This window comes from Clarias gariepinus, chromosome 22, assembly GCF_024256425.1.
Source record: "Clarias gariepinus isolate MV-2021 ecotype Netherlands chromosome 22, CGAR_prim_01v2, whole genome shotgun sequence".
Taxonomy (NCBI): Eukaryota; Metazoa; Chordata; class Actinopteri; order Siluriformes; family Clariidae; genus Clarias; species Clarias gariepinus.
The window spans coordinates 27,905,773-27,933,148 of record NC_071121.1 but is presented as its reverse complement, the minus strand read 5'-3'; the positions used below and the strand labels follow the sequence as shown (position 1 = coordinate 27,933,148).

Sequence of the window (27,376 nt, the reverse complement as noted above, 5' to 3'; positions counted from 1 at the left end):
AGTCCATCAAGTCTTTCTATACAGGATGTAGATTTAAATTGGTTGTATGTGTGTAAAGGGCAGGACTCGCCGCAATCAGTGGGGTTTTTATAAACACAGAATGATTTGACACTCAGTTTAATCCAGTTTAATAGATGAGGACCGCTATTTGTGATTGCTATTCTAGTTTTGGACCTTAAAAGAATTAAAAAATTTAATACACTAAATAATAATAATAATAATAATAATACTCATACTCACAATACATGGGGGGGGGCAGGGCGTTTCAGAGGCAACACAGGCATAGCGACCTTGAAAAATAGATAAAGTAGATTTTTATGAAGATGAATATGTCATGAGCTCCTAAATGATAAAAGCTTTCTTACTCCTCATCTAAAATCTAATATATAACAATACTTTCCTTCTCTTCGTCTCTTTTGTACTCATGTCTCTTGTTCGCAAAGTGCTTGCACTTCTCCGGAGTGTAGCGTTATATAGTATTATTTAATAAATGCTCAAGTGCATCGTGGTTCCCAAATGCAGCAAAAGCAGAGCAAGTGAGAGTTCAAAGCTTTTAAAAGGCTATGTAGGAATTCGTAAGACAAAAAAAAACATTTGTTATAGACGACCTTGTGTGTCTAAATAAATAGGCGTTTATCCTGTTTTGCTGTAAAACTGTTCACATATAGGCTACATCTTCATTTAATTTATATTTAAAGTTTATTTTTCATCAAAATGTTAACAGCTATATATGAAAAATAAATGTATTCAGACTAGACCATCTAAACTTTTGAGATTAGCTGCGATACACGTTATAGTATCATTTAGCTAACAAATTCTCAGCTCAACAGGACTTCTGCATTAACAGCGAAAAAAAATTTTTAAATCTGAAATCTGATGCTGATTATCATTTTATTAAATTTCACCAAAATTAAAATTATAGTATGGAAACGGAAAAATATTAAGTAAACTATATATTTTTTTATCAAATAAAACTCATCTGCTTCCATTTAGCTTCATTTTATTTGTAGTAATTATTGCGCTGTAAAAGTGTATTGTAACATCATTTATCCTTATATTAACATTGTATGGCTGAGTGATGTTTGTATGTCGCTAGGGGGGAAAAACAATCAAATTTTAAGTAAAAAATTAATACTTACACTGAATTAATGGTTAAAATCAACTTTTACACTATAAAAAAATTAAGATACACACAGACACAGACTTATTTCATTTCTGTATTTTTATTTATTAATTTGTCTAAAAAATTCAATCATTTTATTAAAAAAAAAAAACTAATTCTTTTTTAAACTGGTGTGTGCAAACATTTGACAATTTTAATAGATAAAAGTAAAAACTCTGCAACCCTAAAAATGTGACCTAAATGTAATTTGACATTTGCACCTTTTTAAAATTTTAATTTAATAATTTCCAAACTGCACCATGGAAAGTGCCCTTGCTCAGCTTGACTCAGCTTTTGACCAGACAATGTTTATTTGTTTGTTCGTTTTTTTCTTTCTATCGTAATACTTTAGCAAGTCTAGCAACATTAGCATAATAGCTTCACTGCTAAACTAACTCAAATGTGTCTTGGCTAATCAGCCAAACCGAACTGTCCTTTAACAACTGACCCCTCCCCCTACTTCTCACCCATATAACCTGTTTTAGATTGTCTCAAACACCCAGAGATTTGCATAATAAACTCCTCCTACTTCCTGAAAAGTGTTTGCTGCAGTCAGGAAAAGCTAGCGTAGCAACAACGCTACAAAAATTCAACACTGTGTGTTGTGTCGTATCCACAGTCCACCTAATGGACGCTTGATGTTCTTCTGTGTGACAGCGGCTTATGTGTGTGTGTGTGTGTGTGTGTGTGTGTGTGTTTACAAGTGAGTGGTTTTCATAGTAGTGCTGATAAAGTATCACATTTTACATTCCAATGAAGAAACTAATGTGTGTGTGTGTGTTTGGGGGGGGTGAGGGTGGTCTCTATAGCTCCTCCTTGCGTTTGATGATGAGTTTGCGAACCATCTCTGAGATCTTTGGCCGGATTTCCTTCACAGAGACTTTAGGACCCCATGCCTCGACAACTTTACCATCAACATCTACCAGGTACTTCCAGAAATTCCAGTCAGGCTCCTTCCTGGTCACCTCTGAGAGAGAGAGCGAGCAAGAAAGAGAAAACAGCTTTCACTCTTCAGTTTAAACCCCCACCTATAACCTTAACTCACTGAATTTTTTTTTTTTATGTAGGTGTGTGTTACCTGCAAGGTATTTAAAGGCGTTGTTAGCGCCGGTCCCCACCACAGCGATTTTACTAAACAGCGGGAACGAGACTCCGTAAACGCGTCTCACGAAGCTGTCGATCTCTTTGTCGCTGCCGGGTTCCTGCTGTCCAAACTGGTTACACGGAAACGCCAGCACGTTGAAGTGGTACGGTCCAAAATCCCGCTGCAGCTGCTGCAGGTCCGTGTAGTGCTCCTCAGTGAAGCCACACTCACTCGCTACGTTCACTACCAAGGAGACCTGAAACACACACACACACAGTTGTAGATGAATAAAAACATCTAATAAAGCAGTACAGCATGAGGGAGAGAAAGAGAGAGAGAGAGAGAGAGAGAGAGAGAGAGAGAGAAGAATACAGTAAGGCAGACAGACAAGTTAGAGGTTTGTGCTGATATGCACACAGACAGGGACAGAAAAGATTTTTTGATTGATCTTCTCTATTAACAGGTTGTTATACAGGCAGACGGTGTGTGTGTGTGTGTGTTTGTGTGTGTGATTAATTAGCTGAGTAAATGATTAAAGAGCTCATTAAACACCACTGTGCTGGCTGTATGAAATCCTTTGCATTTACATTAAACAGCATTCACATACCCTTGATTACTTGCTGCAGGAATAACACATACCAGACATGTCCCAAAAACATCTTAGAGACATCCCAGACATGTCCCAAACACATACCAGACATATCCCATATACATTACAGATTTATCCCAAAAAAATCCTAGAGATATCTCTAACATATCCCGGACATATTCCACACACACCCCAGACATATCTTATCCATATCTCTCACACAATCCATAATCAACCTTCTCATATCACAAATATAAAGTTGTTGTTGCTCCCGTCGAGTGGTCGCCACAGTGGCACAGGTGTTGATGATCTTCCTGGTGCAACCCTCACATTTTATCCAGGCTTGGGACCAGCTTATACTTATTACATGTTATTATTTGAGATAGAAAATGTCTAAGGTAACCTGTTTTGCCTGAGGATTACCAGAGATTTGATAATTACCTTAGATTATTTTTTTTCTGCTTGTTTTTGCCTGATTACATTTGCTTATTAGAGATTACATGAAAATACCCTTTTCTTATCTTTTGCCTGTGATTACCAGATACCCTAATTACCCTAGAGTGCCTAGTTTACTGTGATAGTATCTAAGATTACATGGTTGCTGCCTGTGATAACCTGGCCCTAATGACTAGGTGTTGTTGTTGTTGGATTTTCAGCTGCTCCTTCATCGAGGGGTCGCTCCGGGGATCATCTGATCTGCACAACTTGACACAGGTTTTCACTGGGAATATCTGTGATTAATTGTTTTTGCCTGTGATTACATGTGATTACCTAAACATATCTGTGATTACAAGAGATTAAATGTTTTTTGCTGCAATTATCTGTGAATAATGATTACCAGATCCCTGAAATTACCAGAGAATACCAGTATTACCAGAATACCTGCTTTTACCTGTGATTACCAGATATGACATGTTATTTTGCCTGTGATTATTTGAGAATACCCATGATTACCAGATTATCCCTGAGATCACGGACCCCAAAGATTATCTCTGATTAAGTGTGATCACATGTGATTACCTAAGATATCTTTTATCACCTGTAGTTATCTATAATAACATGTGTTTAATTGTTTTTGTCCATGATTACCACAGATGTTACCTTAAATGATTGCCTTAGGTTATTGCCTGAGATTACATGCGTTTATCTAAGGCCTCATGCTGCTAATTAGTACAACAGCATTTCTATTCATGTAACATTGCATATTTACGCAGGTACCAAAGTATGTAAACATCACTGAGATTTATTTTTTAAATGTAGTTATTGATGTATGTTAACAATCGGGATTAGGAAGTAAAACAAGGCGGCACGGTGGTGTAGTGGTTAGTACTGTCGCCTTGCACCTCTAGGGTCCGGGTTCAATTCCCATCTCTGTGTGCATGGAGTTTGCATGTTCTCCCTGTGCTTGGTGGGTTTCCTCCCCACGCTAATTTTTTTTTTTTCTACAAATTGCTGCCTGTAGTGTGAAAATGAGTATGTGGATGGATTGGCACCCTGTCCAGGGTGTACTCCGCCTCGTTCCCTAAGTCTCATGGGATAGGTTCCGCCACCCGCAACCCTGAATACAGGATAAAGTGGTATAAATGATGACTGAGTGATTGTAAAATAAAACATTTTAGTTGAAACTTTATTTATATAAAGTTGGTTTAAGTAAGGTGTGGACTTCATCCATGAAAAGGAGAGAAGGGAATGCTGAGAGAGAGAGAGAGAGAGAGAGAGGGAGAGAGGGAGAGAGCTTTAAGTGTAAACTGTAGAGTGTTTTTATTTTTAAGGAATTAGAAGGATGTAGAAAGGTGGAAAGTGCACACATGGTGTAAATAAACAAACAGTCATGCTGGTTAAACTCTTCACCTCTGAACTCCGGTGGTGTGAGTTATTCAGACTTCAGGTCAAGGCTTCAGGACCTGAACACTGCAGCAGGTAAAAACATGCAAATAAAGAAAGAAACAAACTGAACTTAAGTAAGTAATTCAGTTTTAATCAGGGATAGGTTGCTTAAGAGCGCCACCTGGTGTTTCATCTGATTCGATATTTAAACATTCTTCTACAGTCAGTTTAAATCAGTTTTTAATAAAAAATATCAATATAATTCTTTATTTCTTTTTTTAACGTAATTAATTAATGTACAAATTATTTTACTCCATATCCTAATACATCATTAAAATTAATGTTTTTTAAACATTACTTTTGTTTAAAATATCTGAAATATCTAAAATATTAAATATTAAGCAAAATTACAGAAAATATATTTTTTTCTATTTAATATATACAATATATAATTAAAATTATAAAATAATTAGAATTATTAAATAATTATATATTATATCATGTATTATATACTACAGTTTCAAATTCCAAGTTTTATTGTCATGTGCACAATATGACATGCTCCCCCCCCCCCAATAATTAGTATTATTTGAATATAATTGTATACTTTAATTATATGAAATGTACAAAAATATACAGTTGCAATTATTGCATGATAATGCAATAATTCTAAATGTTAACAAATCTTCAATTAAAAAATGTCCTTTAAAGAACTAATACAAATATGACATAAATACAGAGTATATAATAAAATGTTATAAACATACATACAGATTGTATTTGTGATTTTGTGCTGATTTACATTTTGCATTCTCCTTAAAAATAAAATAATACTAAATAATAATACAAAATGACGATGTCCATGAGTGTCCAGGACAGGGTTAGATCCATCTCAGTCATTCTAATAAACATCTGAAAATGTTCAGGGAGAACTATAATGGGGTTAAACTACATGAGGGCGTTTCTTTTGGACAAATTAAATGCTGAATTAATTCATAAGGATGTGTTTTTTTTATCATTTAATTCATATTTTTAAATTAAAACTAATTCAATTTCCTAAATTAAAACTTAATTAAAGGTGCAAACAAACCTCTGAACTAGTATTAAAGCTTTAATAAGGCTGTACTGTTCTGATGGTGCAGAGTGATTAGAGCAGTTACAGATGGTTCATTTATTCATTCATTAATCACGTACACTGTATATACGTGTGCGTTGTGCGCGTGCAGCTCGTAGGAAGGCGTTTGCCACGTAGGCACGCGCGCGCGCTTCGGACCAGAGTACCGCACCAGGAGACAAGCATGAGTGTCCATGTTAGTTATTTTATTAATGCACAGGAAAATGTGAGGAGAAAAAGAAAGTGATGTTGAGTTAAATAAACGAACAGAATATGATATAATCTTGAAGTTTTTTTTTTATTTCCGTTAGTGAGTCCTGGTTCCTGCAGAGCGCGAGACTCACCGAGCCGCGGTACTTCTCCAGAGAAACTAATCTCCCCCTGCTGTTCACCACCTTAAACGTGTAAAAGTCTTTCTGCTTCGCCTCCATTCCGCAGGACAGCAGGAGGAAAGCCAGCGCTCGGAGGATCAGCTTCATCTTCGGTGTTAAACTTCCTCAGCTCCTTCTCACTGACTGCAGCACTGCCGGAGTGTCGCTACGCAACCGCGCGCTGTCTTACTGCGAATCAGCACTGCGCTAGATTTACGCAGAAAGCAAAACATCCCGCAACGCGCTCCTGAGTATGCGCAAATATTGCGTGGTATTGATTAAAATGAGTACAATAAGAGGTTTCGTACCAAAACAGGAAGTAAACTAGATAGACAGACAGATAGATCAGTCCAGTGTCATGCATATGTACAGTAAAGCATCCTGAGACCATTCATGTGTGTTGTTGCTTCGGATAGATAGATAGATAGATAGATAGATAGATAGATAGATAGATCAGTCCTGTGTCATGCATATATACAGTAAAGCTCACATTGATCACAAAACTCTGGAATTCTTGTAATTCCCAGAATTTCAAAATCTACAAAAGGGGGTAGGGCTTTTTATATTTAGCTCCAAAACTTTGGAATAGCCTTCCAGACAGTGTTCGGGGCTCAGACACAGTTTCCCAGTTTAAAAGTAGACTCAAGACGCATCTCTTTAATCTGGCATACGCGTAACTCATCCCATAACTTCATACTTCAGTACATCTATCCTGAATGGCAACTACGCTTATTCTCTCCATCTGTTCTGTACTTTTCTACCCATCCCGAGGCATCTGGAGATTGTACCAGCTTCAGTAGACAAAGGCCAACCCTGCGAGGATCCTGAGGCATCCAGAGAAGGACCAGCTCCAGCTAGATTCTGCCTTATTATGGTTGGAGCTACACATCCTGCTCCTGTGCTCCCAGTGATCCAGATCCCGTCTGCCCTCTGCATATCACCCAGATGAGGATGGGTTCCCTGTTGAGTCTGGTTCCTCTCAAGGGTTCTTCCTATTACCATCTCAGGGAGTTTTTCCTTGCCACTGTCGCCGTCACCCTTGGCTTGCTCATCAGAGACATTTCATTTATTCATCTCATTATTATCTAGACACATTTTTCCTACACATACACAATTTATTATTATTATTATTATTATTATTTTATTATTTATTTTTTTTATTTAATTATTTTTTTATGAATTTCTTTCATTTTTGTGAAGCTGCTTTGAGACAATGACCATTATTAAAAGCGCTATATAAATTAAATTGAATTGAATTAAAGCATCCTGAGACCATTCATGTGTGTTGTTGCTTCTTAGATAGATAACAAAGTAGATAGATAGATAGATCATTCCTGTGTTGAGCATATGTACAGCATCAGTTAACCATCCTAAGCCAATTTATGTTTGTTGTTGCTTCTCATCCAAGGCAGTGGGCTCACTCACAATTTTGCCTGAGAACACAACCATGAATAAAGAACAGTACAAAAACATCCTCCGAGAGGAACTTCTCCACACCATCCAGGAACAGTTTGGTGATGAACAATGCCCTTTTCCAGCATGATGGAGCTCCTCACCATAAGGCAAAAGTCATAACTGAGTGTCTCAGGGAACAAAATTTGGAAATTTTGGTTCCATGTCCAAGAAACTCCCCAGACCTTAATCTCATAGAGAACGTGTAGTCATCCCTCAAAAGGCGGGTGGAGAAACACTCACAAAGTCTCCAAGCATCGATTATGTAAGAATGGACTGCGCCATGAGTCAGGGTGTGGCCCAGAAATTTATTGACATCATGCCAGGGTGAACAGCATAGGTCTTGAAAAAGAATGATCAACACTGCAAATACTGACTCTTTAAACTTAATAAACTGGATGTGATTGTCAATAAAAAGCCTTTAACTCTCGCACAAGATTCGGGACTCGGTTACAAACCGAATTACTCACTTCACAGTGCGCGAGACGTGTGTGATTTGGGACACGGCCCGCTCGCTCGCGCATCAGCCTTGACAGCGTTACCCACAATGCACCTCGGGGAGAAGTTAATATGGCGTCCTGGGCCTTGAATGAGCAAAACAAAAACACGAGCGGAGAAATGGGTCGCGTTTAAACAGCGCGTGAAGGGACGTTTTTACTTAAAAAAAAGAAAAAAAAGGAAAAAAAGCGTAAAATATCCTCATCATGTTTGCATGGAGTGTGTGCTGCTAATTTATTTTGGATCGCTGAATTTAAGTGAGTGTGAAAGTTTAAAGGAAGCGTACAGTATTCATGAGCTAGCAGTGTTAGCAGAGGCGCTTAGCTCCGGGTTTGTGTTACAGAAATAAACACACCGCGGTCAGGCCTTGGAGTGTGTGTGTGTACTGACTAGTGTTCGGGTTTAGATCCGGTTTCAGGGCCACACGGTGTGTTTGTGTGTGATAATTGAGTAATATCTCTAAACCGCAGCGGCGTTAAACTTCACCTTGTGTTTTTAGCTAGTTAGCTTAGCGTTCCGCATTGACGTGATCAACTACTTAATGATTTAAATATAAACACAAGTGTGTGTGTGTGTGTGTGTGTGTAAGAGAGAGATAAAGTGTTAATCACGTGACCCGTATTAAGCAGCTCGGGTGTATTTAGACAAAGTGTGTGTGTGTGTGTGTGTTGTTTTGATGTGTTTGTTGTGATTCAGGCCCGGGGTGAAATGACCTTTTATGTAATTTATAATCACGACAAACTTTTTATAATCTTATTCCTGTTGTTATATTACACTCCGATTCATTTCCAGTACATGTTTAAAGGGATTGTTTGGTGAAAACAGAGTGAGTGAGTGTGTGTGTGTTTTGTGTGTATGCTGCCAGTATTTCCGTATGTAAATGAGACGCAAACGAACGGCGTGTTCTTATTGGCTGCCCGCGATGACGTGAACAAGTGTTATGCAAATGACGCCCGCATTAACGACGTTCACGCGCTTGACTGGATTCATTCATTACCGTATATTACGGTATATAATCACCTCCCGATACTATATAATCACGATACCTCGGTGCCAGTTTAATTAAAATTGCGATCGCGATATTTTTTTTTCTTTTGTTGTAAAAATCCCAATTTGATATTACATCAACACCCACCCCCGCATTTTGTTGTAATTTTACCAACATTTTAACGATGACTTCATTTACAGCGGTACAGCTGAATCTCACTAAATGCCAAATTTCGGTTCTTACGGCGCAAATTTGTAAGGTGAGGCGTTCCGTATGCAGAGGTAACGCTAGACAAGAGTTTAACATTTAACTTCGAATTAAACTGAACACAAAAGATAGATTGTTAGCGAGCAGCGCGTATCTCTGGTAGGTTATTCACAATGATTATTGTTTATAAACAAACTTCAAAGCAAATAAATCACTCCTACCACACGGGATGAAAATCTGTAAATAGTTCAGAGAGCGCCACCTGTAGGATTAATATAGAATAAAAGTGACGTTTTACCAAATGCTTCCAAAGTCTCAAAACGTGACTTTAATGGTGAGCGCGCGGTTTGAGTGGCTACTGCTTAGCCTAATTAGTGGCGGCGGTGTATTGAGACCGGTGTGTGTGTGTGTGTGTAATGAGTGGGTTTGAGACTAATCGGATCAGAGTATAGAGAAAAAGCGTTTTTAACATTTAACATAACACAATTTTTTTATAATGTAAAGCTATAAATACACTTCTGTAAAAATAGATACGTGAATCAGCATCATCAGAAATTTTAGAAACTAAATAAGTTTTACCCCATCGCTACACACACAGAATCAACAGAGCAGTTTGAAAGTGCACTCTGTAGTGTGCTTAATGACAAAGGGTTCAAGTCTAGATCACGTAACTTGCTTTTCAGTTCTGAGTAGCTGACCTGATTGACAGCAGCGCAATACATATTTATGTAAAATCAGTAAAGACTTATGATTTTATAATATAAAGTTCTTTCTTAATCCTGAAGCAAATTGAACACGAATAAAACCTCCCTCTTTCTCTGTCTCTCTCTGTCTCTCTCTCCAGGTTTGGACTCGATCGTCCTGCAGAGCCTCCGAGCTTTTTATTTTTCTTGACTTTTTAATTTTTTTAGTCTCACACACACTTACACACAAATAGACACACACTCACAGTAATGAGCACTATGGATGAAACGAAAAGCCCGCTGAAATCAGGCAAGCCGTCTCGCTCGGGCGGGTCCAAGTCCTCGTCCAGATCGCAGAAAGAACGCGAGAACGGCAAGACGCCGAATCGCGGCAAGAACACCGCAGCATCCAGGGTGAAGGAGGAGGGGCAGGGTGGGCACGCGGGGGGCAAAGGGCCAGCGGGAAGCCCTCTGGAGGCGGGGAGAGGTAAAGCTCGCAGGCTGACGGGAAGAACGGGCTCGGGGGACAGGGGCAAGGCGAGGGCCCAGACTCAGCAAGGGGGCAGGAACGGAAACATCGCTCTGCTCAGCACCAAGGAGGACAACGCCGCGCAGAGTAACAAAACCCAGAGACCTGCGCTCAAGGACAAACACACAGGTGAGAGGGACAGAGAGTGCGGACATCTTGTTCAGAGCTACGTGCGTCTAATGACGCTGTGAATAAGAAGTGTTGACTCAATCATGACGAGCAGAGAGATCTCTCATAACTTCATTATTCATAGGAAACGAGTTGTGACCGGCTGATTAGTAGAGCTGTACGATTGAATCGGTCTTCTGTTAGTCGATTCGATTCACTGATTCCACGAGTCAGTCTTTGATTCCGACTTTTAAAATGATTTAGCTAAACCTGTAAAAGTACTCGCAAAATATTCTCGTTGTCACGACTTCAGGTGGGTTTAAGAGCATTACCTGCAGTACTGCCACCTACTGGACTGGAGTGTGGAGAAGTCAAGACCATTGGCAGGAAATAAAGGTTATAAATTTTGTTGGTTTCATAGTTTTGATAACTTTGAATCCTGTGAAAAACACAGCCGCTAGAGACACTGAACCTCAGAGGTCGTGAATCAAATTGAATCGAAAAGGTAAAGATCGCTGTATTTCTCCAAATCTCGGTACTTCCCAGGACTATTGGTACTAGGACGAACTCATCACACTCGTAATTGTCCTTTTATTTATTCTCTCGACGACGTGGTTAAATCCGAATCGATCCGAACATCTCTGTGTGTCAGGAGACGCGCCGGCGAGACGGCCAGCAGAGGGCGCTCCAGACACAGCAGACGAGACGAACCTGACCTCGGATCAGCAGCTGGGACTGAGACAGGCCGAGGAGAGACTGCAGAGAGACTACATCCACAGACTGACCAAGGTTAGAGTTCCACGCTCTCAACACACACACACACACACACACACAAGGTTCAGCTGCACTGTGATTAGTCAGACTCACGGGAACAGCAGATCAGCTCAACTACACGTGGAAGGAAAAACACTTCATACATTTTATAATATTTTATATCATTAGCGCCCCTGATCTCACACACTGTTCACTGAGTAAAGCTCACGCTGTTTCCAGGCAGTGCATTATGGGTATTCTGTGTGCAGACGAGACAAAGTAGTGCTGAAGGAGCTGGGAATTAATGAGCAGATTAGCGTTTAACAGCCTTACATTTGCATGTCTGGACTGTCTGTTAAGTGTGTGTGTGTGTGTGTGTGTGTGTGTGTGATATCTACAGCAGTCCCCAGATTACCCAAATTACCAGTATCTATGCAAACTCTGCTCGGTTCATGTGGACAACATCCAGGGTGCTCACAAACACATCAAAGAGAAACGGCACAAGAAGAACATCATGGTAAAAACGCACACACACACACACACACACACACACACACACACGGTGAAGTGTTGTTTGTATAAAATAAATAAATAAATGAGTAATAAAATAAATAATAAATGAATCCGAATCTGTTTGCGGTTTCAAATAAACCTTTTTCATCAAATTATTATAAAAAAAAAAAAAAATGAATGTGAATAATTTTCCGTCAAATAAATATTTTGTTTTTCAAATGAATCTGAATATTTTGTGAGCTGACAGTAAATCAAATCTGAACTTTTATCATTTAAATCAATAGACAAATAGTCGCACAACCTTTTAAACATTTACAGGTTTTCATGTTGTTTTTTTTCTGTTAAGCCTAACAGTTTGTAGCCTGCCAATCAAAAAGGGGGCGGGGCTAGATAACAGGCAGAGCTTGATTACACTATATTTAGCATTATACTAGAACTTAATGTTTATTTTAACACCATTCTCATGTTAAATCTCTTGTGTGTGTGTGTAGGAGAAGCAGGAGGAGAATGAGCTGCGTTCGTTACCCCCTCCGTCTCCGGCTCACCTGCGAGCCCTGAACACGGCCGTGATGGATGCGGTGCAGGAGCACGGCATCTCGGAGGAGGAGTTCCAGCAGAGACACGCTGTGGTGCGGAGCATGGAGCTCATCATACAGAGACACCTACCCGGTGTGTATACACGCACGCGCACACTATCGCACACACACACACACACACACACACCCCTGGACTGTTCTTTAGTCATTGTGTTGTGTCTGTGTCTCAGCGTGCTCTCTGCGTCTCTACGGTTCCTGTCTCACTCGATTCGCCTTCAAGTGCAGTGACGTCAACATCGACGTGCTCTACCCCTCCGGTGTAAGTGCTCAGAGCGTCTCGTTTCCTCGCGTGCCCGGTGTTTTGCGGCTGGTTTTTATTTCTGTTCACGCTTCCTGTGTTTCAGATGACGCAGCCTGACGTTCTTATCCAAGTGCTGGACATCCTGAAGAAGAGCGGTTAGCATCTGCCATGAAATAGCCTGAGAAGCTGATATGGCAATAAATACTAATACAAGCAAATAAACCAATTTTTTTGTTGTTATTTCAGATGAATTTTTAGACGTGGAGTCGGACTTCCACGCTAAGGTCCCCGTCATCTTCTGCCGTGACGTGTCCAGGTCAGTGCTTACTCAGAGCTCTTCACATATTAATTCCATTGGGCTCTACTGAGGAGGGTTGTGTTGTGCCTCTGTCTCTGCAGGGGTTTACTGTGTAAAGTGAGCGCAGGAAATGATGTCGCATGTCTCACCACCAATCACCTGGCGGCGTTGGCCAAGCAGGAGCCTCGTCTGGTTCCTCTGGTCTTGGCGTTCCGCTACTGGGCCAAGGTTCACACACATACACACACACACACACACACACACACATTATACAAATAAATGTCGATAAATATTACTAACGTTCTGTGTATGTACGTGCAGCTGTGTCACGTGGACTGCCAGGCCGAGGGCGGGATTCCTTCCTACTCCTTCTCTCTGATGGTCATCTTTTTCCTGCAGCAGAGGAAGCCACCCATTTTACCTGTGTATCTCGGCTACTGGGTGTGTAACTAACACACACACACACACTCGTTAATGTTAGTTTACATTCTATTGTGAAGCTTAACAGCTAATGTACAGGATTTAAATTAAGGTTTACAGCTACCCTAAAAGGTTTACACGCAACTTTACAGCTACCCTAAAAGGTTTACGCACAATTTTACAGCTACCCTAAAAGGTTTACTCGCAACTTTACAGCTACCCTAAAAGGTGTATGCCTAACTTTACAGCTACCCTAAAACTTTTAAGCGCAACTTTACAGCTACCCTAAAAGGTTTCTCTGCAACTTTACAGCAACCCTAAAAGGTTTACGTGCAATTTTACAGCTACCCTAAAAGGTTTACGTGCAATTTTACAGCTACCCTAAAAGGTTTATGCGCAACTTTACAGCTACCCTAAAAGGTTTACGCGCAACTTTACAGCTACCCTAAAAGGTTTATGCGCAATTTTACAGCTATCCTAAAAGGTTTCAGTCCAACTTTACAGCTACACTTTATATAAGGTTTATACCCAACTTTACAGCTACCCTAAAAGGTTTATGCGCAATTTTAGAGCTACCCTAAAAGGTTTACATGCAACTTTACAGCCACCCTAAAAGGTTTACGCGCAACTTTACAGCTACCCTAAAAGGTTTACGCGCAACTTTACAACTACCCTAAAAGCTTTTTAGGACAACTAACTCACAGGTTTACAAACAGCTTCACTGATGGTTTTACAGCTAAGTTTTGTGGGTAGTCTTGTTAGCACCTGAAATCTCTCTCTCTCTCTCTTTTTCTCTCTCTCTCTCCCTCCTCGGGGGTGTGTACAGATCGAAGGGTTCGACGTGAAGCGAGTGGATGAGTATCACCTGACCGGCGTTCAGTCGGGTCACTTCGTGGGGTGGGAGCACCGACCAGGCAGCGCTAACGAGGGCCGTGGAGACAACAAAAACAGAAACGAACCCCAAAAATCGGCTGAGAAGAAGCACGAGAACCAGAAGGGCAAGGTAAGGGAACCTGGCGCCGGGTTCTGTCTTCAGCTGCTGGATATTTCAGAGCCGTGCGCTTACTTTATTGGCTAAAATTTAGTCCTCAAGGATGGAGAGCCTGTTGATATGTGTGTTTTTATATACAAAAGTGTGTGTGTGTGTGCATGTGTGTTGGCATTCATAGACTCGTCTGGTGCTGGAGAACACGGAGAACATCTCTCTCGGCCAGTTGTGGTTGGAGCTGATGCGGTTCTACACGCTGGAGTTCGCTCTGGAGGATTACATCATCAGCATCCGGCTGAAGGAGCTGCTGCCCCGGGACGTAAAGAACTGGCCACGCCGCCGCCTCGCCATCGAGGGTGAGATGCGCACACACAAACACGCGTAAACACATGTTGCCAAGCAACAGGCTTAGGACCCTATGTTCACTCTCGCAGGTGTTGGTGTCACTCGTAATGATTTATTTTCCCCAAAAGGAGCCACGATTTAAGTTATTAACTGCATTCATATGCAAAATATAGTCAATTATATTCAAATTAGCTGATACGCAGTGTGGAGGAAATAGCAATTAATAATAGGAGTGTCTTTGTCGAGGGTACATAACTAGCATTGCTAACTCGCTTTGCTAACCTGACAACGCAGCTAGTACAAAGCCTAGCAGGTGGCATGCAAATCAAACAACTACCTTTTTTCTTTTTTTTTTAATTCACTCAGATTAGCAGTGTATTTAGGTTGTTTATATCTAATTAGCGTTACATTTCAGCCATTAGTGTCACTCACATCCACAGCTCGTTTTCCCTGTCGTCTCGTCCCTCAGACCCATTCGCACTTAAGAGGAACGTTGCGCGAAGTCTGAACAGTCAGATGGTGTTCGAGTACATCCAGGAGCGCTTTCGCACCGCGTACCGGTACTTCGCCTGTCCTCAGAGCCGGAACGGACACGCCCCCCAACGGAACGCGCCCCGCCCGGCTGGAACCCGCAGCGTGCAAAGTAAGGGAGGCGAGGAGGACGATGGCGCGAACAGCACCGACGAGGATGAAGAAGAAGAGGAGGACGACGATGAGGACGAGGCCGGAGACGAAGATCGGCGCGTGACCCGAGGTTTAGCCAGACTGCTCGTGGAGGTCGAGGACGAAGACGGGGCGCATCAGTCCTCTTCGCCGACCCCGTCCCCTCACAACGGGCTGTTCCCCGACAGCGACGAAGAGGAGCGGGACGAAGGGCGGCGGAGAGGCGTGGAACAGCAGAACATCGCCCCGGAGGATCTGCACTACACCTTCGACAGGATGATCTTCACCGGAGGAAAGGTACCGCAGATACGCCTCGAAATCCACACTGTGTTATTAACGTGTGTTATTACGTTATAGCTACGCCATATTTTAAAGAGATTATGGGATGTTGTAACTAATATATACAGTGGGGCAAAAAAGTATTTAGTCAGCCACCAATTGTGCAAGTTCTCCCACTTAAAAAGATGAGAGAGGCCTGTAATTTTCATCATAGGTATACCTCCACATGAGAGACAAAATAAGAAAATAAATCCAGAAAATCACATTGTAGGATTTTTAAAGAATTGATTTGCAAATTATGTTGGAAAATAAGTATTTGGTCAATAACAAAATTTCATCTTAATACTTTGTTATATTCCCTTTGTTGGCAATGACAGAAGTCAAACGTTTTCTGTAAGTCTTCACAAGGTTTTCACACACTGTTGGTGGTATTTTGGCCCGTTCCTCCATGCAGATCTCCTCTAGAGCTGATATTTTGGGGCTGTCGCTGGGCAACACGGACTTTAAACTCCCTCCAAAGATTTTCTATAGGGTTGAGATCTGGAGAATGGCTCGGCCACTCCAGGACCTTAAAATGCTTCTTATGAAGCCACTCCTTCATTGGGCGGGCGGTGTGTTTGGGATCATTGTCATGCTGAAAGACCCAGCCAGAAGTTTGATTGTGAAGATGATTGTTTCATCTTGAATGTCCTTGCTGATGGACATTTCACTCAAAATCTCATGATACATGGCCCCATTCATCCTTTCCATTACACAGATCAGTCGTTCTGGTCCCAAAACATTGATGTTTCCACCCCCATGCTTCAAAGTAGGTTTAGTGTTCTTCGGATGCAACTCAACATTCTTTCTCCTCCTAACACGAAGTTCTATTTTGGTTTCATCTGACCATTTGACATTCTTCCAATCCTTTTTCTGGATCATCCAAATGCTCTCTAGCAAACTTTAGACGGGCCTGGACATGTACTGGCCTTAAGCAGGGGGACACGTCTGGCACTGCAGGATTTGAGTCCCTGGCGGCGCAGTGTGGTACTGATGGTAGCCTTTGTTACTTTGGTCCCAGCTCTCTGCAGGTCATTCACTAGGTCCCTCCGTGTGGTTCTGGGATTTTTGCTCACAGTTCTTGTGATCTTTTTGACCCCCCACGGGGTGAGATCCTGCGTGGAGCCCCAGATTGAGGGAGATTATCAGTGGTCTTGTATGTCTTCCATTTTCTAATAGTTGCTCCACCAGTTCTTCACACCAAGCTGCTTACCTATTGCAGATTCAGTCTCCCCAGGCTGGTGCAGGTCTACAGTTTTGTTTTTGGTGTCCTTTGACGGCTGTGAGGTTGTGGACAGGTGTCTTTTATACTGATAACGAGTTCAAACAGATGCCATTAATACAGGTAACGAGTGGAGGACAGAGGAGCCTCTTAAAGAAGTTGTTACAGGTCTGTGAGGGCCAGAAATCTTGCTTGTTTGTAGGTGACCAAATATTGATTTTACCGAGAAATTTACCAACTAATTCATTAAAAATCCTACAATGTGATTTTCTCCTACATTTTTTTTTCAGCAACAGCAGACTTCTTTCTTTTTTTATGCGTTAATCCTGTGTATATGAAGTCTGGAATTTAATAACGTAACGTGTGTGTCCAGCCCCCGACGGTGGTGTGCAGCATCTGTAAGCGAGACGGCCATCTGAAAGACGACTGTCCTGAAGACTTTAAGAAGATGGAGCTGACGCCGCTGCCTCCCATGACAGAGCACTTCAGAGAGATCCTCGACAACCTGTGCAGACGCTGCTACGGTGAGCGCGAGAACCAGCATGCTAATCATGATAGAGATCTGGAGCTGGACTTCAACCCTACACCCTACACCCTCATCCAGTCTAAAAACACAAAGAGCCAAAGGGCAAAAACTAGCGAGTCATGTGTTCTCTGTTCTGTGTGTGTGTATGTGTGTGTGTGTGTGTATGTGTGTGTGTGTAGATGAACTGTCGCCATCTATGGGAGAGCAGCAGAGGAGGGAACTTATTCTAGGCAGTCTGGAGCGCTTCATTAGAAAGGAGTATAACGGTACACACACACACACACACACACACACACACACACTTTCATGTGGAATTGTCTTCATCATTCTTCTCATTAATGTGTGATCAGTTAAAGGTGTAAAGTGTGTGTGTGTGTGTGTGTGTGTGTTTACAGATAAAGCCCAGCTGTGTTTGTTCGGTTCCTCCAAGAATGGTTTCGGGTTCCGTGACAGTGACTTGGACATCTGTATGACACTGGAGGGTCACGACACAGCCGAGGTACGGAGTCACAGCCTCCCTCGTCCTTCACGGACACGCCCTTTTTACACGCCGTCCCTCATGAACACGTCCCCGTCTCCCTGTCCTCACGGCAAAAAACACAATCACTAATTATCCAGTGTCTCATCAACTGAACTTTAAGTGCGCCCTCTTGTGGTGGATGAGTTAATACTCAATTTCTGAATTTCTGATTGGCGATTAATTAGTTAACGATTGCGTGTTAGAACCTCTAGATCCTGCACTGAGCCGCCGTGTGTCACGTCACGTCACGTCTCACGGGAAGCAGATCAAACCGTCTCTCTCTCTCTCTCTCCTCAGAAACTGAACTGTAAGGAGATCATCGAGGGTCTGGCCAAGGTGCTGAAGAAACATACGGGTAAGAGAAGAACCTGGAGGTTCCACCAGGTTATGGCTTTTATAGCACTCTGACCTTTTCACCTTCACAGCAGTGACTCAGAAATGAACATTTAATCAGTGCTTAAAATCCTTATTATTTATGTAATTTTTAGTATTATTTTTATTTTATTAAAACAGGGACGTTACTTATTAATACATTTTTCGTAGTGCGTTTTTTAAAAATTATTATTATTATTTTTATTACGTATTTTATTCCTTGGTTTATTGGAAATGTTTACGTAGATGTCGAGTATAAATGCCCAATAATGTGTGTATGTGTGTGTGTGTGTGTGTGTTCACTCAGGTCTGAGGAATATCCTGCCTATAACGACCGCCAAAGTGCCTATAGTCAAGTTTGAACACAAGCAGAGCAGCCTGGAGGGAGACATCAGCCTTTACAACACACTGGTGAGCTCTCACACACACACACACACACACACACTCTCTCCCACCCTCGGGCGCTGTACCCGACCCCTGGACTGGAAGGGCGGAGCATCCGGTACAGAATAGTGAGAGGGCTGTGACCCTGACCGGTCCACAGTGGGCGTGTCCCAAACCACACACCCTGCTCAGTACACAGATGTTTTAAACACCATCTGGTGTGTGTGTGTGATGATTTTTTCCCCAGGCTCAGCACAACACACGTATGCTGGCCACGTACGCAGCCCTGGACCCACGTGTGCAGTATTTGGGCTACACCATGAAAGTGTTTGCAAAGGTAACAGGATAAAACTGTGTGTGTGTGTGTATGTGTGGTGGTGTTTATCAAAGTGGACAGCTTTAATGTGTGTGTGTGTGTGTGTGTTTCAGAGGTGCGACATCGGCGACGCGTCGAGGGGAAGTCTCTCATCTTACGCCTACATCCTTATGGTGCTGTACTTCCTGCAGCAGAGACAGCCTCCGGTCATCCCCGTCCTGCAGGAGGTACACACACACACACACACACACACACACACACACACAGAGTTTAATACATTGAGATAGAGTGAAAGTGCTGTAAATGTGAGGTGTGTGTGTTTCAGATCTACGACGGGAGCGCGGTTCCTCAGAGGATGGTGGACGGCTGGAACGCTTTCTTCTTCGACGATTTGGACGAGCTGGTGAGTGTGTGTGTGTGTGTGTGTGTGTGTGTGGTTTTAAAAACAAACAAACAAACAAACAGTTAGTTTTTTCTGTCTCGTAAAAATAAGAAAATTGGAGTTTTTAGAAATGTTTGTGTACATATGGGTGTAAAAGACGCCGTACAGATAACATTGTGTGTGTGTGTGTGTGTTAGCGGCGGCGTTGGCCCGAGTTCCAGCAGAACCGCGAGACGGTGGGGGAGCTGTGGCTCGGCCTGCTGCGCTTCTACACCGAGGAGTTCGACTTTAAGGAGCACGTGATCTCCATCCGGCAGCGTAAACGCCTCACCACCTTCGAGAAGCAGTGGACCTCCAAGTGCATCGCCATCGAAGGTACCGCCCACCTCCTGCACCCGTACACCCCTCCCTCCGTCCATCCGCCCATCTTATATTCGAGCAGAGACACCCAGACCTCCCTCACACACACACACACAGTGATACACAGACAAACCCATGCCAGAAAAGACGAGACGGTGACGAGACGTCTGCGTCTGACAATGCCCTCATCAGTGAACAGTAACAGTGATGAACTCAGCATGTGATCGTGTTGACGGAAAAAATGCGAGACTAAAATGTGAGACTAAACCTTTTGGTCTTTATTTTTGTGTTTTTATATATTTGTCTTTATTTTTGCCAACATTTAATTTCCGTCACAATCCGCTGCGTTATGGACGTGCAGCAGTTGTTGTGATGTTAAAAATGAATATAATTAGCTGAAAACATCAAATGAAATATACATTTTAAATGTTAAAAACCTTAAAAAAATGGTTTTGGCTAGACTAGATTGACCGTAGGGTTAATTACTAATAATCTTATCGCTAAAATGTCCAGTTTTCACTGATTAAAAAATTTAAAGCGTCCTCTGAATAAAACTAGACGAAACATAAATGGGATAAGGCTGAGTAAATATGCAGTAGTGTACGCGAGTACGGAGAACAAAAACACTGAACGCTGGCCAGCAGAGAGAGTGAGGAAGGTGAGCAGTCTGTCCTGAACGTGAAACCGTCTGTAATCCGTCCATCTGGTCCCGGCGTCGTCCCTCCGTATTAGACGTGACTGGGATATATACATACATATATATACACACCTCCCTAGTTTGGCCTGCAGGAGGCGTCGCTATCAGCTGCATGAACAAGTTTTGACTCCCTAGAAAAGTAGAAAAGCTTTTTCTAGAACGTTCTCCAAGGACCCGAGAGCTGCCTGAGAATAAAAAACCTCATTTTAAACAGAAGTTCTGATCATGGTGAAGTCGTTTGAGTGACGGTGGAGTGAGAGGTTCACGCCCATGTGTTCATTTTTTTTTAAAACAGATCCCTTTGACTTGAATCACAATCTCGGTGCTGGAGTCTCACGGAAAAGTAAGAACACACACACACACACACACACACACACACAATCACACCACAAGTCTTACAATACAATCTTACAAAAAACATACAATATTTTTTTTTCTCTCGATCAGTGACGAATTTCATCATGAAGGCGTTTATTAACGGCAGGAAGTTGTTCGGAACGCCGTTTTATCCAAAGCTGGGGATGGAAGCGGTAAGACGCGGCACACACACACACACACACACACACACCTCTTTCTGTATTATCAGATTGAATTATAAGTTCATTTGTGTGTGTGTGTGTCAGGAGTACTTCTTCGACTCGAAGGTGCTGACAGACGGCGAGCTCGCTCCGAACGACCGCTGCTGTCGGATCTGCGGCAAAATCGGACACTACATGAAGGACTGCCCGAAGAGACGCAGGTCAGACACTCGCACTCTGTCTCTGTCTCTCTCTGTCTGTCTGTTTGTCTGCCTGCCTGTGTATACATGCAGCTAAGTGTGTGTGTGTGTGTGTGTGTGTGTGTGTGTGTGTGTGTGTGTGTAGGATGAAAAAGAAGGAGAGCGATAAGGACGAGGATGTGCGTGAGGAGGACAGAGAGCCAAGAGAGAGACGCTGTTTCCAGTGCGGATTCATCGGACACGTGCGGAGAGAATGTCCTGATTACAGACACCTCCGACAGAGAGGAGCTCCCACGCAGGGTACACACACACACACACACACACACACACACGTATCTCAGCAGTGTTTAGATGAGCTCACCGTCTCCTCCCCCGCTCCAGTTCCTCAGGTGGTCCGTGCCATGGTGAGCTCTCAGGCCATCCCCATTCCTCAGAGCGGGACGTCCCAGGATCGAGGCGGCCGGACCAGGCAGCCGTCCGAATGTGTAAGAACCGATGTCTCTGTCCGTCCGTCCTTGTGTCTCCTTCACTTCTCTCGCAGTGTGTGACGTTCGTTAACACTTCTATGTCTGTGTCTCCAGTCGGACACGCGCCAGACTCCTCCCTACTCGCCCCAGCCGTCTACGTTCATCCAGCCCTCCGTCTCGCCCCAGTCGTCTCAGAGCGGCAAGCCGTCACCGGGCTCCTCGTCCTCATCGGCTCCGTCCAAATCCCCCCATCATCCCTCCCTCCCTCCGTCCGCCACGCCTCCTCAGCAGCAGCAGCAGGTTCATCTGTCTCTCTTTGGTTTTAACCCGTCTCAGTACATGGGAGTGGTCACGCTGGGCGCCTGGCCCTCCCATCCGCCCTCCCCGGGGGTGAAGTACCCTATAAGGAAGGGGCAGGGCAACGGGCCGGCGGGGGACGCGCCTTACCCCGCCCCTGTTAACCTGAACGACCCCAGCATCATCTTCGCCCAGCCGGCCGGGCGGGACGGAGGGCCACACTGGCCCAATCACCGTCTGAACAACCCCGGGGGGATGGTGGCCAACGGCACGGTGGGGAAGTCAGGTACACTCTCACACACACTGGGGGGTGAGCACTGAGTGTGAGTGAGCGCGAGAGTGCGTGAGTGAGCGCGAGAGTGCGTGTGTGAGCGCGAGAGTGCGTGTGTGCGCGCGAGAGTTCGTGTGTGCGCGCGAGAGTTCGTGTGTGCGCGCGAGAGTTCGTGTGTGCGCGCGAGAGTGCGTGTGTGCGCGCGAGAGTGCGTGTGTGCGCGCGAGAGTGCGTGTGTGCGCGCGAGAGTGCGTGTGTGCGCGCGAGAGTGCGTGTGTGCGCGCGCGAGTGAGTGAGAGCGCGCGAGTGAGTGAGAGCGCGCGATTGAGAGCGCGCGTAAGTGTGCGAGCGTGTGAGAGTGCATAAGTAAGTGTGAGCTCAGGTAAGTCTCACAGATATGATGTGGTTACTCGGGTGAACACACCATCACGCTCAGGGTTTGTGTCGTGCTGTTAGAGGAAAATTATCAATGATGTCATGGTGTGATGGGGCGGAGTTACTGTTAGCACCCTGAGGATGATGATTTTCTCATAACAGCACATCACTGGGTGTTTTATTCCTCTAACACCACAGCTGTCTAACAAAAAGGACATGCTGTACGTTTTGTCCATTTGTAGTTACGTTTATAATTTGAGATCTGTCCAAACCTTCATCTGCTTTTTCATGTCTGTCTCTCTCTCTCTGTCTCTTTCTTTATCTCTCTCTCTGTCTTTCTGTCTCTCTCTCTATCTCTTGGTCTCTCTCTCTCTCTCTCTCTCCTTCTCTCTCCTTGTCTGTCTCTCTTTCTTTGTCTCTCTTAGTCTTTCTTTGCTTCTCTCTGTCTTTCTCTCTGTCTTTCTGTTTCTGTCTCTCTCTGTCTCTTATATTTTCAGCTGTTGTTCAGCAGTTTTTTCCCTCCCACACTGATGAGATCGACAGATCAGACGGTCTCAGTAAACACATGCGTTCTGTTCTCCTCTCATTCTGTGTCTCAGAAGCAGGTTTCCAGGCTCCGTTTGGTTCTGTAGGTCCGGTCTCTCGCTCGCTGGCCCACAGCGGCCCCGGTTCCATATCCGTCTCGTCCTCCTGGGGTTTCCGCATGCCGCAGACGTTCGTGCAGCCGACCAACAAGCCCTTCATCTCCCAGGGTACGTGAGCAACACTAGCATGGTCACACACAGCTCTACAAGGCAGGAGAAACGCGCGCGCGTGTGTGTGTGTTTGGGGGGGGGAGTGTCAGCGCCATCCCAAATATCCAATGAGGTGTAAGAACAGATCCACATGTTGTCTCTATATGATAGAGGTTAAAGTTCAATGAGGACAATGTGTGACTGCAGAATACTTGCACTTTTATTCCTGTTCCTGTTTTTATCTAAAAACAAGCATGTATGAAGCAAAGTGCAAATAATTATTTTTAAAACTGTGACCATTTCTAATAGTAAGTTCTGATATAATTTATACAGAATAATAAAAGTATTTGTCCTTCTAATAATAAATTAAAGTCATTTAAAAAGAAATCAGATGTTACAGGAAAACAGAAACACTTATTACTATTATTATCCATAAATCCATCTCTAACTCATTTAAAGTACACACCGATATCATCATTGTTCAAGAAATAATGGTTTACCACAAATTCAGGTATAAACTGCCTGATTTAAAAATAAATAAATAAAACGCACGCCATTTCAGAACAACAAATTATTGTCTTGCGTGAAGCAAAGATAATAACTAAGGAGATACAGCTGAAATAACTGGAACTGGGAAAAGAACCGCTGAACACATTATCAGAACCTGACAGGACTGTGAAGTGAAGTGTCTGAAAATAATTATACATCGAGATCACCTAAACACTTGTACCTGAATATACTGAATCATCAGGTCATCACATCTATGAATTTGTGTGTGTGTGTGTGTAATATAGGAAATGTGTGTGTGAAGTGCAGTTTTTTTTATCTTTAATTGTCTATAATTTTAGTCTTCTATCTCTCTGTACTGAACGGTCTGTAACTGTGTGATGTTCTGATGATGTTCTCAGGTCCGGTGGTGAATCAGCGCTTCCCCCTGCTGCAGTCTGGTCGCCCCGTCAACCTCCAGCAGAAGAAATAACGAGCGCGAACTGTCTTCAGTTCAAACCAACGCCCGGGGTCCTTATCCAACGACAGTGAAGAGGAAAAACAAACAATTAACAAAGTCTGACTTGGCATTTGGTCACTTTTGGACTTTTTAAAATGAATTTTATCATTTTTTTGTACAGTTTTTACTTTTTTTTTTTCTTTTTTTGTCTCATCACATTGATTTGTGATAAGAAATGTCAAATATTTTAATACCCCTATTTTTAAAGGGGTCCCAAAAAAAAAAGAAGAAAAAGAAGCGTTTTTATTTGTTGTGTAAAGTATGGATTTAAAGTTAATCCTGTTTATTTTTATTGGTGTAATTCATATTTTTGCTTGCGTAAGGACTAAGGCTTTGGATAGGAATTTGTTTTATGAAAAAAAAAAAAAATCAGCGTACCGCTCCATAAGATAACGATGTAGTGCCAAAAACAAACAAAAAAAGGATCTCTTTCCTCAGTCTCCATTTCAGTAAGTGAAGAAAATATAGAAAAGAAAAAAAGAGAAAAAAAAAAACAAGAAAAACAACAAGGATAAAAAAAAATAAAAGAAAAAATAAAGAAAAAGCAAACCAAAATTCTGGTGTTGTAGTTTTTTTATTGTTTTTTTTTTTTTTTTTTTAAAGGATTTTAAAATGAAATACAGCTTTCTAAGAAAGGTAAAAAAATCTTTGTGTTCAGATGCACAGACTTCAAGTTTAAAATTTCTACTTAGTGAATGAGTCCATGCACATGGTTTAGTGTTCAGTGTGCATGGTTTGTTGATTTTTATTTATTTATTTATTTTTACCACATGACCCCTAAAGGGGCTCCGTAATCATGAAATAATGCAGAAAATCTTCTTGTAGCTGCATCAGACAGACACACAAATGCAATTAATAGTTTTTTTTTTTTTTAACAAGTTTGATAATTTCCGAATGTCACAGAATTTTTACCACGGGGAAACCCACTGAGTATGTAGAGAACACACACACACACACAGACCCTGGAGATGCGAAATGTCAGTGCTAACCACTAAGCCTCCTAACTGCCAAGGCCATAATTATTCATTAATTATTGTCAAAAAAGGACAAGTGATGTTTTCAAGGAATGTATATTTAATCCAGTTTGTAAACAGGATCACATGGTGATTAGTCCATAACTTTTAATATCCACACACACAAATTTTTTTTCGATTATTCTGAGAAATCTGATTAACTCTCAGTTTTTGAAGACTGCAGTAATTCTTTGCCATATTAAACAGTATTTACAACTGATCACAACGCAGAAGGCGGAATTAGCCAGAAAAATGTGTCCAAAGTACCTAACAAACGTCATGTCAGCTACAATAATAGAAAAATCACCTTAAAAAAATCATTTCAAATGTTACGTAACCGTGTGTAAGACTGACTCTTATACTGAGATTTAATCATTAGTTTGTATTGAGTTTAACTGCACTGTTAAAAATACAAAGACATAAACAAAACGCTTCTTATACCGCCCTGGACATTCTTCAACACCTCACAAATAACAACAAAAAAAATCTTTTTCTTTCTCCGGTGGATTTTGTCATCCTGTCTTTTAAGCGGCTTAGTAACTTTTACACAGGACCAGTTAGTAATTTTAAATAAATAATTATTTAGAAGTGCGTTGTTTGTTAAACACACAACATTCAATGTCCATATTTCTCTTCTGCGGTGTCTTCATTAGGATTAACAATCGGCTGTTTCACATTTTCTTTTCACACTCACTGAAGTTACGAGCCTGTCCGGTTTTAGCCCAAGTGTAATTGTACACAGCGCCCCCTAGTGGATTTAAGTTAATTAATAGCGGTACGGACTGGAGATTTGAAGTGACATAATTTTTATTTTGAAAAAGGTGATGGATTTATATATAATAGTTCCTGCATTTGTTGTTGGGGAAGAGGGTCCGTCCACATGGCGCCGGCACATCGGCCGATGGATACTCGCCTTGCCTGGAGATCTCTGTACCTGTCATCTCTGTGGGAGTTACTTACAGGGTTGGCTTGCCAGCTCGACACCCGGGTGGATCTGAGCACTTGAGGCTGAAGGTCCCTGCTCTAGTGTCCAACCGGGGCAACCAGGGACCTTCTGATCAGGAGTCCAACACCTTAACCACTGAGCCATTACTGTCCCACGGGTCTAGCTTAGAGGCTTCATATAAAATCATATTGTAGCAGATTTAAAAGTAATGACAAATATTGGGTTAGGAATCATAATTATTGAAACTGTAAATTGCAGGAAGCCAGAGACTTTAACCTTCATTAGTGTTAATGCTGGTTTATAAATCATAGTGTGTGGTGCAGGAGCCTGAGCTTTACATCCCTATAAGATACGACGGTGACTATTTCAACTTGAAATACAGTAACTAATAAACAAAAATAATTATTTATGCTTTATATTTATTTGCCTAGACTTTTGTACAATGATGTTTTTCATGCTTTAACATAGTTTTGTGAGAGTGCATCATCATTCATAAATAGAATATCGTACTCGTTGGTAATCACACCTCCGGGTGTGTTCTATTGATCAGATCATCGAGACACCTTTATTTACACCTGCACACACACACACACACACACACACCGTCCGCTCACGCTCGGACGCATCCAGGCCACATGTTAACACCAGGCACGAACCGTTGTCTTACTTTCAAGATTCAAAATTCAAAGAACTTTATTAATCCCAGAGGGAAATTGCTTTGTCTTGGTGATACAGTTGCTTTGATTAATTTAGCAGGAAGAAAGAATTTTTTTTAAAGAAAAATAACAATTAATATACGTAAAAATAGAATTAAATAAAGCACACAATAAGTTAGATATTGCACTAAAAATAATTAATATACTGATATTGCACTTGAAATGGAGCGTAAATGAAAAGATTCTTCCTCCTCCCCCCTGCGTCTCTCTAACACATAGAGGAATGCAGGTGGCCACGCCCTGCCCATTTCAGCTGTGTTCTTTAGATTGTGTACAGAGGTTGAGCTTTGAAAAGTGTGAGCGTTTC

The 27,376-nt window shown here is 42.3% G+C and overlaps 2 protein-coding genes across 5 annotated transcripts; one reads left to right on the top strand and one right to left on the bottom strand.

Annotated features, from left to right (window-relative positions):
- Positions 1 to 1,193: 1,193 nt before the first annotated feature.
- On the bottom strand, positions 1,194 to 6,334 carry gpx7 (glutathione peroxidase 7). Its single transcript, XM_053482887.1, has 3 exons — positions 6,121 to 6,334; positions 2,241 to 2,502; positions 1,194 to 2,129 (listed from the first exon to the last, which is right to left on the bottom strand). Exons 1-3 carry the CDS (start codon positions 6,253 to 6,255, stop codon positions 1,966 to 1,968), a joined length of 561 nt encoding a protein of 186 aa, XP_053338862.1. The 5' UTR covers positions 6,256 to 6,334; the 3' UTR covers positions 1,194 to 1,965.
- Positions 6,335 to 8,149: 1,815 nt separating this feature from the next.
- On the top strand, positions 8,150 to 24,945 carry tut4 (terminal uridylyl transferase 4). 4 transcript variants are annotated; one of them, XR_008356112.1, is made up of 30 exons: positions 8,150 to 8,354; positions 10,137 to 10,633; positions 11,265 to 11,401; positions 11,766 to 11,882; positions 12,370 to 12,547; positions 12,645 to 12,733; positions 12,819 to 12,870; positions 12,962 to 13,031; positions 13,115 to 13,241; positions 13,335 to 13,454; positions 14,260 to 14,436; positions 14,603 to 14,777; positions 15,236 to 15,726; positions 17,343 to 17,493; positions 17,675 to 17,761; positions 17,891 to 17,994; positions 18,313 to 18,370; positions 18,695 to 18,798; positions 19,019 to 19,108; positions 19,201 to 19,314; positions 19,413 to 19,490; positions 19,667 to 19,844; positions 20,822 to 20,869; positions 20,974 to 21,056; positions 21,150 to 21,265; positions 21,390 to 21,544; positions 21,626 to 21,729; positions 21,826 to 22,011; positions 23,257 to 23,406; positions 24,297 to 24,945. XR_008356112.1 is itself a non-coding variant. In XM_053482658.1 (30 exons), exons 2-30 carry the CDS (start codon positions 10,246 to 10,248, stop codon positions 24,365 to 24,367), a joined length of 4,281 nt encoding a protein of 1,426 aa, XP_053338633.1. In that variant the 5' UTR covers positions 8,151 to 8,354; positions 10,137 to 10,245; the 3' UTR covers positions 24,368 to 24,945. The 4 variants fall into 4 exon arrangements, 2 of the variants coding, with proteins under 2 accessions (XP_053338633.1, XP_053338632.1); XR_008356111.1 differs by having other exon boundaries at positions 23,254 to 23,406; XM_053482658.1 differs by having other exon boundaries at positions 8,151 to 8,354; positions 21,826 to 22,294.
- The last annotated feature ends 2,431 nt before the right edge of the window (positions 24,946 to 27,376 follow it).

What these genes read in the sequence shown, in the direction of transcription:
- gpx7 (XM_053482887.1), bottom strand. Translation starts at nt 6,255, where the DNA reads ATGAAGCTGATCCTCCGAGCGCTGGCTTTCCTCCTGCTGTCCTGCGGA. An exon ending in TGGAGAAGTACCGCGGCTCG is followed by an intron (nt 2,503 to 6,120) that starts GTGAGTCTCGCG and finishes TGTGTGTTTCAG; the next exon opens with GTCTCCTTGGTAGTGAACGT. An exon ending in CGCCTTTAAATACCTTGCAG is followed by an intron (nt 2,130 to 2,240) that starts GTAACACACACC and finishes TCTCTCTCTCAG; the next exon opens with AGGTGACCAGGAAGGAGCCT.
- tut4 (XM_053482657.1), top strand. Translation starts at nt 10,246, where the DNA reads ATGAGCACTATGGATGAAACGAAAAGCCCGCTGAAATCAGGCAAGCCG. An exon ending in CATACAGAGACACCTACCCG is followed by an intron (nt 12,548 to 12,644) that starts GTGTGTATACAC and finishes TCTGTGTCTCAG; the next exon opens with CGTGCTCTCTGCGTCTCTAC. An exon ending in CGGCACGGTGGGGAAGTCAG is followed by an intron (nt 22,295 to 23,253) that starts GTACACTCTCAC and finishes TCTGTGTCTCAG; the next exon opens with AAGCAGGTTTCCAGGCTCCG.